We start from the raw sequence: 11,756 nt of genomic DNA, 5'->3' as shown, positions 1-11,756 counted from the left end.
ATCTTGATGAAGGTGAAAGAAGAGAATGAAAAAGCTGGCATAAAACTCAACATTCAAGAAACCAAGATCATGGCAATTGGTCCCATCACTTTATGGCAAATAGATGGGGAAAAATTGGAAGCAGTGTTAGACTTGATTTTCTTGACTCCAAAATCATTGTGGATATTTAATTAAAAATTTTTAATAAGTATGAAAGAAGCTCAATGACCTACCCAGAGACCACAGATAGATATCTAAAGAAAATCAGAAAATCAGGAAAGTGGTGAAAGAACAATAAAGCAAATAACCAGCAGGCAATATAGAAATAAATCCACAAAATGGCAATAGTAAGCTCTTTCTCAGCAGTAATTATCCTAAATGTATATGGATTAAATTCCTTAATCAAAACACAGAGTAGACTAAATAGATAAAAAACTTATATTTAACTATATACTATCTACAAGAGATTAACTTTATATGTAAGGACACGTGCAGAATAAAATTGAAAGGATGGAAAAGGATATTCCATAGAAATAGTAACCAAAAGAAAGCAGGAGTGATAATACTTATATGATACAAAGCAGACTTTCAGTCAAAAACTATAAAGAGACAAAGGATATTATATAATGATAAAAGGATCAATTCAACAGGAAAATATAACAATAATAGATTTATGTGAACCTAACATGGGTTCCCAAATAAATGGTGAAAACACTGACAAAATTGAAATACAGAGTAACACAAAGCAGTAGATTTCAACACCTCACTTTAATAGTGGATAGAACAATCAGTTATAAGGTCAGTTAGGTAACATGACGCTTGAACAGCAGTGTAGATTAATTGGACCTAATAACCTCAGATATGTAGATGACACCACCCTTATGGCAGAAAGTGAAGAGGAACTAAAAAGCCTCTTGATGAAAGTGAAAGAGGAGAGTGAAAAAGTTGGCTTGAAGCTCAACATTCAGAAAACTAAGATCATGGCATCTGGTCCCATCACTTCATGGGAAATAGATGGGGAAACAGTGGAAACAGTGTCAAACTTTATTTTGGGGGGCTTCAAAATCACTGCAGATGGTGATTGCAGCCATGAAATTAAAAGACGCTTACTCCTTGGAAGGAAAGTTATGACCAACCTAGACAGCATATTCAAAAGCAGAGACATTACTTTGTCAACAAAGGTCCGTCTACTCAAGGCTATGGTTTTTCCAGTAGTCATGTATGGATGTGAAAGTTGGACTGTGAAGAAAGCCGAGTGCCAAAGAATTGATGCTTTTGAACTGTGGTGTTGGAGAAGACTCTTGAGAGTCCTTTGGACTGCAAGGAGATCCAACCAGTCCATCCTAAAGGAGATCAGTCCTGGGTGTTCTTTGGAAGGACTGATGCTAAAGCTGAAACTCCAATACTTTGGCCACCTGATGCGAAGAGTTGACTCATTGGAAAAGACTCTGATGCTGGGAGGGATTGGGGTCAGGAGGAGATGGGGATGACATGACAGAAGATGAGATGGCTGGATGGCATCACCGATTCGATGGACATGAGTTTGAGTGAACTCCGTGAGTTGGTGATGGACAGGGAGGCCTGGTGTCCTGCAATTCATGAGGTCGCAAAGAGTCGGACACGACTGAGCAACTGAACTGAACTGAACTGAACACAGTTACACAATATTCCACTCTAATACGGAAGAATACACTTTTTTTCTTAAGTGCACATAAAACTTCTTTCATGATAAATCACGTTAGGTAACAAACGAGTCTTAAGAAATTTAGGAAGATTAAAATCATACCAAGTTCTTTTCTGACCAGAACGGCATGAAACTAGAAAGCAACACTAGAAGAAAAACTCACAAATATGTGAAAATTAAAAAAAAAAACACAGTTAAACAACCAGTGGATCAAAGAAGAAATCACAAGGGACTTTAGAAACTATCTTGAGATAAATGAAAATGAAAATAACAACAAAATTTATGAGCTTCATAAGTGAGTAAAAGCAGTACTAAGAAGGAAGTTTCTATCAGCAAATACCTACATATAAAAAGAAAAAAGATCTCAATTGTACAAGCTAATTTTAAACCTCATACAGTCAGAAAAAGAATAAATTAAGCTCAGCAGAAGGAATAAAATGATACTAGAAAGGCAAAACAACAACAACAAAAAATCAACAAAATAGTTAAAAAAAAATTGACAAGCCTTTAGAAAGCTGACTGAAAAAACAGAAGATTTCAATAACAATATCAGAAATGAAAGAGGAGCTATTTCAACTGATACCACAGGGGAAATAATACGTACCAACAAATTGGATGTTAGAAGAAATTAATAAATTCCTAGAAACATACAACCTACAAAGATTTAATCAAGAAGAAATAAAACCCTGAACAGACCTGTCACTACACTAGTAAGGAGAGTAAATCAATAATCAAAAATTTCCTAGAAAAGATATTCCCAGGACATGGTGCCTTCATTGGATAATTTAATGAAACTTTTAAAGAAATACACCAATCCCTCTCAACGTCTTCCAAAAATTTGAAGATGGAGCACCTTAGAATTCATTTTATTAGGCCAACATATCCCTGTTACCAAAACCAGATGAAAATAGTCTAAGAAAAAAAAAAAAACTGTAATATCCTTGATAAATATAGGTTTTAAAATTCTCAATAAAATACTAGACTGAATTCTACAGCACATTAAAGTAATTATACATAATTATCAAGTGAGATTTGTTTTTGGAATGTGACGATGGTTGAACATATTAAAAAATATATTAATATACTACATTAACAGTTCAATTCACTTCAGTCCCTCAGTTGTGTCTGACTCTCAAAAAATTAGTTGTGTTTTTATATATACATATAACCATGCATACATATACCTATTATTTAAACTGTGTTGTTTATGTTTAAACATCAATTCTTTCCAAAAGTCCATTCAATATTGATTTTATCATAGAGTTCTAATACGTATTATGTAAACTGCCATTCAAGCATTTAAAATATCCAAATAATTGACACAGCTGATATATTATAGAACATGACACTTTATAAGCCCAGTAAAAATACGCTGGAGCATTGGGCTACCTGGAGATTAAGAGGGTTAAGTGACAGCAGGAGTGCTGATGCATGGAGTTTTTCAAAGTGTTTCATTTGATATTTATGGATAGTATTAGAGATGTTTTTGAGAAATACTTTTGGTAGTTTTAATGACTTATATGAAGATTTTCATAAAAAAAGCAAACATGAATTCCTTCAATATTTCATTCCTCTTTTACATCTACTGTGTTAGGAATTGACAACATTAGTGCATGCATCAACTGAACATAATAAGCAAACCACTCTATGGAAAAATTTAAGAGAAACAATATTAAAATCATCAGGAGTTTTCACCTTATTTTTTAAATGGTATAGTCTTCATTTTGTCTATTTTATCTGATCAAAATTAATTTGACATTTGTATTAATTTGACATTCCTCCAAATAATTTCAATACTTAATTCAGATAGCAACTTTCATTATTTTTCTGAAATGAAGCATCTTATGTGGCCATTTTCAAGGCTGGCATATCTACTGCAATTAAGCAGCATTCCATAAAAATCTCCTGAAAATGAATCACACCTCTCTTATAGTCTGCTCAGATATGCAAGCTGACCCAAGTCTAATGGGTAAGCTAGACTGGTTTCCATTAATCTTGGGAACTGACCATCGTTTAATTTCTGATTATTGTTCCACTCTAAATAGGTCAAAGTCAGTACCCTCTTACTCATTCGTGCTATTATCCAAGTAAAAACAGCTTTACAGTACTGAGGAAGAGGTGAGTAATGCAGGTTTTAGAAAAAGAGAGCCTGTGGGGTTGTTCAAGCTCTAGGCAGTTATTTGGAGCTCTGCTGCTGTTCTAAACACGGGCAAGTCAAGCCAGCGAATAACTCTGTTAATTCTCTCTAATTTTTCCCATAATGGCCTCAATGCTTCATTAGAACTATGACATTAAAAGCCAATATATTTTATAGTATATTTAATTTTTTACATGGCATGTGTGATAGTTAATTTCACTTTTCAACTTGGCTAGGCTATCAATCATACCCAGTTATTTAATCAGAAACTAACCTAGGTGTTACTGTAAAGGTATTTTGAAGTTGTGGTTAACATCTACAATTAGTTAACTTTAAGGAGATTAATGTCAGTAATGTAAGTGGGCCTCATCCCATCAACTAAAAGACCTTAGAACAAAAACAAGTTTCCTGCAGAAGAAGAAATTCTCCCTCAAAACTGAAGCATCAGCAACTGCCTAAGTTTCTAGTCTGCCAACCTTCCCTATGAATTTCAAACTTTCCAGTCCCCTGCCATATTGTCTAAGCTAATTCTTTAAAATACCTCTCCTCTCTCTCATAGTGAGAAAACTGAGGCTCAGAAACATTTAGAAGCTCACCTAATGTCATGCAATAATTAAGTGGGAACAGAGAAACACAATATAAGCATTCTGATTCCGAAGCCATTTTATTCCCACTTTACCAAACTTCTTCACCATGTAACTCTAACTTAGCTATTAATTTCATCATTGCCTTATATCACTCTGTGATTACTGTAAGTTTTTTTTTTTATTTAATTTTATTTTTTAACTTTACAATATTGTATTGGTTTTGCCATATATTGAAATGAATCCGCCACAGGTATACATATGTTCCCCATCCTGAACCCTCCTCCTTCCTCCCTCCTCATACCATCCCTTTGGGTCGTCCCAGTGCACCCGCCCCAAGCATCCAGTATCGTGCATCGAACTTGGACTGGCGACTCGTTTCATGTATGATATTATACATATTTCAATACCATTCTCCCAAATCATCCCACCCTCTCTCTCTCCCCCAGAGTCCAAAAGACTGTGTGATTACTCTAAGTTTTAAGGGCAAAAATATTTTGGTGTGTGGGAAGAATATTGAGTAGGACTTCTAAGAGACATGCAAATCATATTCACTTTTAATATAACAAGAGACTTATAAATTCAAAAAATATTTTTGAACCCTGTTAAGAATAATCTTGCAATAGAAGGAGCTACTCTGGAAAACATTAGGGTAGTTCAAAAAGTTTAAAAACAAAAATCCAGGTTTCTGAAATCTGCTTTTAGTATGACTGAACAAGCTCTTATTGGACTGATCCACCTAGAGATAAAAATGCTAAATTCTGGACAGGAAAAAAAGAAAAAGAAAAATTCAAAACAAAACACGCTTCTCCAATTACTAAAAAGTGGAAAAAATGCACTCAACATCTATAGGAAAATAAGCACACAGTAAAGGGGAACAGGAAATGGAGAGAATCTAATTTCTATGGCTTTTAGACTAGAAGAAAGCTGCAGCTAACAATTCAGAGTCTAAGACTCCAAAGGAAGAATCAAAGAACAGAGTTTGGGGCAACAATATCTGTTGGAGAGTAAAACAGTGGTGAGTAGGAACTTTGGGTGAACCCAAGCTTCTGGAAAGAGACAGCTTGGGCAGGAGGACTGCATGTTGTGGATATAAACTGTGCTCAAATTTTTGGCTGACTCACAGGAAACAATCTCTCGGCGATCTAACTAAAAATAAAAGAACTGAACTAAAATTTTAGCTGCTACCCCAAAAGCATAATGTATAGTTTGTAAATAATCAAGTTGCTTCTTGAAATAAAAATAAATAGCAATACTTCTCAGAGAAACATAGCATAATCTGGGTGTGCACAGCATAATTTTCACAATGTTACAGACACAATCCAAAATTACTTGCAATAAAGTAAGCAGGAATATGTAACTTAAATATCAACATAGAAAGCCTCAATATGAATTATTTGAATTATTCAGACAAGGATTTTAAAGTAGCTCTGTTAACTCTGCACAATGATTCTAAAGGAAAATATCCTCATAATGAATGAAGACAAAGAAAATTTCCAAAAAGATGCCAATAAGGAAAATTTCACTGCATGGCTCACCACAAAAATGGAGACAACAGAGGAAGTCAGTAAACTTGAAGATAGATCATTAGAAATTACCTAATCTAAAGACAGAGAGAAAAAAGGATAAAATTAAAAATTCAAAAGAGATTTATCATATGTTTAACTGGAGTCCCAGAAGAAGGGAAATACAGTGAGGTAGAAAAAACATCTGAAAAAAGTAATATTTTAAAATTCTCCAAATTTGTGAAAGTCACAAACTAATAGTTTTAAGAAGTAAAGAAATCCCAAGAAGAATAACCAGAAATAAAACTGGGCCTAGACCCATTGTAATGAAATGGCTAAAATCCAAATGATGAGAAAACTGAAAATGCAACCAGAAGTTACATCATATGACATACGAAAAAAATAAAATTGAATTAACAATTGCTTCTTATCAGAAACCATGAACGCAAGAAACTGTGAAAGAAATATAATAAAAGGTGAATTGGGGAGAAACAACACAACACAAAAACAACCAAAATTCTCTATCTTATATTAATAAAATGTCCTTTATAAATGAAAGTGTAATAAAGATGTCTTCAGGTTAAAACAAACAATAAGAAAACTTGTAATCAGTATTCTTACACTACAAAATTATGAAAGGAAGTTATTCAGGCTAAAGGGAAATGATACTAGTGAAAACTCAGATATTCTGGAAGTAATGAATCACTCTAGAAATGGTAAACATATAGATATAAGTAAGTATAAAAGAGGCTTCCCTGGTTGGTAAGCCAGAAAAGAGGCTCAGTTGGTAAAGAATCTGCCTGCAATGCAGGAGACCCAGGTTTATTCCTAGGCCTGGAAGATCCACTGGAGAAGGTTTAAGCTACTCACTCCAGTATTCTTGGGCTTCCCTGGTGGCTCAGCTGGTTAAGAATCCACTTGCACTTTCCGGCGGTGACGACCTCCTCACGAGAACATGCCTCTCGCAAAGGATCTTCTTCATCCCTCTCCAGAAGAGGAGAAGAGGAAACACAAGAAGAAGCGCCTGGTGCAGAGCCCCAATTCCTATTTCATGGATGTAAAATGCCCAGGATGCTATAAAATCACCACCGTCTTTAGCCATGCACAAACAGTAGTCTTGTGTGTTGGCTGCTCTACTGTCCTCTGCCAGCCTACAGGAGGAAAAGCGAGGCTTACAGAAGGATGCTCTTTCAGACGGAAGCAGCACTAAAAGTACCCTGTATCAAGATGAACGGGAAACCATCCCAATAAACACGTTTTGGATACAAAAAAAAAAAAAAGAATCCACTTGCAATTTGGGAGACCTAGGTTGGGTAGATCCCCTGGAGAAGAGAATGACTACTCACTCCAGTATTCTAGTCTAGAGAATTACATGGACTGTACAGTCCATGGGGTCGCAAAGAGTCAGACACAACTGAGCGACTTTCACACACACACACGAGTATAAAAGACTGCTTTTTTCTTAATTTCTTTAAAATACATATTATACATTAGAGATATTAAAACATGGCCTTGTAGGGTTTATGCAATATGTAGAATTAATATATATGAAAACTACAGCATAACATGAATTTGAGCAAATTCTGGGAGATAGTTGAGGACAGAGGAGCCTTGTGTGCTGCAGTCCATGGGGTTGCAAAGAACCAGACACAACTTAGCAACTGAACAACAACAAATAACATGAAGTGTGAAGCAGGGGTCAGCATATTAGGCCCTATTTTTATAAATACTTTTATTGCAACGCAGCTATGCCCATTCTTTGATATGCTATCTACGGCCACCTTTGTGCACCAATAACAAACAAACTGGCAAAAAATAAACCTGTTGTATTTACATGCCTCTAGAATAAAAGATGGAAGGAGGCCAACAACCTATTTAATTGTTATGTTGCTATACTTTACAAGAAGTGGTATGACAATAAGTCTAAGTAGACTGAAATAATAAGGTTGCATACTGTAATCACAAAAGCAAATTTTAAAATAATATGAAGTACTGCTAAAACTCTAATATATAAATTCCCATTTGGAATTCTACATTAATGTTTAATTCATCTAAAAGTATGCAGAAGAATGGAAGAGAGGAGCACAAAAAAAAGAGGTTAAAGAGAGAACAAATAATAGAGTGTTAGATAAAACTCCACCATACTAGTAACTACGACAGTAACAAAATAAAACTTCAATTAAAAGAGATTATCCAAATGAACTAGAAAAAAAGAAAGACCAAACCTTATGCTGTCTCCAAAATACACACTTCAAATACAAGCAAACTAAGAGCTAGAAAGTAGTTAAATGGAAAACAATGTACATTTGATACTCATTATTTATAGATTCAATATTTGTGATTTTGCCTACTTGCTAAATTTATGTGTAACCCCCAAATCCATACTTGCAGGACTTTAATAACTATTTGCAGATACACACAGAACACAGCAAAACTTCATTTCTAACATGCACACTACCAATAGAGGTCAAAACAACATTCTTCCTTCTTATTTTTATATCTCCTACTATAAATATATCAAGCAAAGTACATCATGCAAAGAGCCAGGATGGATGAGCCATAATCTGGACTCAAGATTGCTGGGAGAAATATCAATAACCTCAGATATGCAAATGACACCACCCTTATGGCAGAAAGCAAAGAAGAACTAAAGAGCCTCCTGATGAAGGTGAAAGAGGAAAGTGAAAAAGATGGCTTAAAACTCAGCATTGAAAAAACGAAGATCATGGCATCCAGTCCCATCACTTCATGGCAAAAAGATGGGGAAACAATGGAAACAGTGACAGACTTTATTTTGGGGGGCTCCAAAATCACTGCAGATGGTCACTGCAACCGTGAAATTAAAAGATGTTTGTTCCTTGGAAGAAAAGCTATGACAAACCTAGACAACATATTAAAAAGCAGAGACATCACCTTGCCAACAAATTTCCATCTAGTCAAAGCTATGGTTTTTCCAGGGTTCTAAGCACATGGTGTATTGATGAGAGAGTTGGACCATCAAGAATGTTGAGTGCCAAAGAATTGATGCTTTTGAACTGTGGTGTTGGAGAAGACTCTTGAGAGTCCCCTGGACTGCAAGGAGATCAAACCAGTCCAGCCTCAAGAAATCAGTCCTGAATATTCATTGGATGGACTGATGCTGACGCTGAAGCTCCAATACTTTGGACACCTGATGAAAAGAACTGGCTCATTGGAAAAGACCCTGATGCTGGGAAAGATATTGAAAGCAGGAGGAGAAGGGGATGACAGAGGATGAGATGGTTGGATGGCATGACCGACTCAATGGAGATGAGTTTGAGCAAGCTCTAGGAGTTGATGATAGACAAGGAAAGCCTGGTGTGCTGCAGTCCATGGGGTTGAAAAGATTCAGACATGACTGAGTGACTGAACTGAACTGAACTATAAATAGGTGGGCTTCCCAGGTGGCTCAGTGATAAAGAATCCACCTGCCAATGCAGAAGACACAAGTTCAATCCCTGGGTTTGGAAGATTTCCTGGAGGAGGAAATGGCAACCCACTCCAATATTTGTGCCTGGGAAATACCATACACAGAGGAACCTGCAGGAGCTACAGTCTTGTATGCACAAAAAATTAGACATGATTTAGTGACTAAACAACAATAATAAGAATCTTATTTCTTGTCTATTTAGTGTCATGATTTTTATTTTTATGTGTTTTTTAATGGTGACCTAGCTACGTACACCAGGGTTCCCTGGTGGCTCAGACGATAAAGAATTCACCTGCAATGTGGGAGACCTGGGTTCAATCCCTTGGCCAGGAAGATCCCCTAGAGAAGGAAATGGCAACTCACTCCAGTATTTTCTCTGAGAAATCCCATGGACAAAGGAGCCTGGCAGGCTACAGACCATGATGTTGCAAAGAGTCAGACACAACTGAGTCACTAAGCACAGCATAGCAGCTATGTACAATGACCTCCAAGCATAGTGATTAATTGTTGTCCACGGTTCTAAGCACAAGGAATCTGTTATATGCATTATGGAGAAAATACATTTGTTGCATCAACTTCCTTCAAGCATGAATTATAGCAGGGGTTCCCAACCTCTGGGATCTAATCCTGATGATCTGAGGTATAGCTGATGTAATAATAAGAGAAATAAAGTTCACAATTAATGTAATGTGCTTGAATCATCCCAAAACCATCCTCCCCTCCCTGGTCTGTAGAAAAATTGTCTTCCACAAAATTGGTGCCTCGTGCCAAAAAGTTTGGGGACCACTAAATTACAATGCTGTTAGCCTAAGTAAAACGTAGAAAGCCATAAAAACTGACATAAAGGCAACAAAATAAAAAGGAAAAGGAAAATAGAATGATAAGTCATTATAAATATCTGTATTAATAAGAAAACTTTCAGATCACTAAAGACTTTGACTGTGTGGATCACAATAAACTGTGGAAAATTCTTCAAGAGATGGGAATACCAGACCACCTGACCTGCCTCTTGAGAAACCTATATGCAGATCAGGAAGCAACAGTTAGAACTGGACGTGGAACAACAGACTGGTTCCAAATAGGAAAAGGAGTACGTCAAGGCTGTATATTGTCACCCTGTTTATTTAACTTCTATGCAGAGTACATCATGAGAAATGCTGGGCTGGAAGAAGCACAAGCTGGAATCAAGATTGCCATGAGAAATACCAATAACCTCAGATATGCAGATGACACCACCCTTATGGAAGAAAGTGAAGAGGAACTCAAAAGCTTCTTGATGAAAGTAAAAGTGGAGAATGAAAAAGTTGGCTTAAAGCTCAACATTCAGAAAATAAAGATCATGGCACCCGGTCCCATCACTTCATGGGAAATAGATGGGGAAACAGTGGAAACAGAGTCAGACTTTATTTTTCTGGGCTCCAAAATCACTACAGATGGTGACTGAAGCCATGAAATTAAAAGACGCTTACTCCTTGGAAGGAAAGTTATGACCAACCTAGATAGCATATTGAAAAGCAGAGACATCACTTTGACAACAAAGGTTCGTCTAGTCAAGGCTATGGTTTTTCCTGTGGTCATGTATGGATGTGAGAGTTGGACTGTGAAGAAGGCTGAGGGCCGAAGAATTGATGCTTTTGAACTGTGGTGTTGGAGAAGACTCTTGAGAGTCCCTTGGACTGCAAGGAGATCCAACCAGTCCATTCTGAAGGAGATCAGCCCTGGGATTTCTTTGGAAGGAATGATGCTAAAGCTGAAACTCCAGTACTTTGGCCACCTCATGCGAAGAGTTGACTCATTGGAAAAGACTCTGATGCTGGGAGGGATTGGGGGCAGGAGGAGAAGGGGACAACAGAGGATGAGATGGCTGGATGGCATCACTGACTCTGATTACCCCTCCTAATTGTCTCATACAATTAACTTGAATAAGGATTGAGTTTAAAAAAAAATCAGATATCTGTAAATAATTTCAATTGATAAGTGCATAGAAACTCATTGAGTTAATCACAAAATACCAAATAATAATTTGTGGTATGATGGTTTCCATTCATTTTACAACATATTTTCTATGTCTTGCTATAATTTCCCTTTTTCAAAGAACACAAACACCTATTTAGTTTCTCAGTGTACATCTTCCAATATGATATAATAGTTACTATCAAATGTGTTTTTTCAAATTACTTTAGCTATATTTTGAGACATGAATTCCATAGTTAAATACGTATGGCAAACCCTTTATAATTTACCTACATTTGTAAGTCCAAAAATTATTTAAATCTATATTTGGAAAAATTCAGATCAGTGTAATATGTGAAATAGTTTAGCTATGAAAATTTGTATATCGTTCAAATTCTCAAACTGCTTTATTGTGTTGTAAGTTTTTATTTTAAAAAAATGGGGATTTCCATTAGTGGGTAGAATT

The 11,756-nt window shown here is 36.1% G+C and overlaps 1 protein-coding gene across 1 annotated transcript; it reads left to right on the top strand.

Moving 5' to 3' along the window:
* Nucleotides 1-6,808: 6,808 nt before the first annotated feature.
* Nucleotides 6,809-7,172, top strand: LOC147364674 (small ribosomal subunit protein eS27). The gene has a single exon (XM_086318929.1). It carries the CDS (start codon nt 6,845-6,847, stop codon nt 7,097-7,099), a length of 255 nt encoding a protein of 84 aa, XP_086175055.1. The 5' UTR covers nt 6,809-6,844; the 3' UTR covers nt 7,100-7,172.
* The last annotated feature ends 4,584 nt before the right edge of the window (nt 7,173-11,756 follow it).

Source organism: Bos grunniens, chromosome 10, assembly GCF_055505025.1.
Source record: "Bos grunniens cultivar Pamir isolate PY7600 chromosome 10, Bosgru_T2T1.0, whole genome shotgun sequence".
Taxonomy (NCBI): Eukaryota; Metazoa; Chordata; class Mammalia; order Artiodactyla; family Bovidae; genus Bos; species Bos grunniens.
The sequence above is the reverse complement of the archived record's forward strand: the minus strand, read 5'-3'. Positions and strand labels throughout refer to the sequence as shown.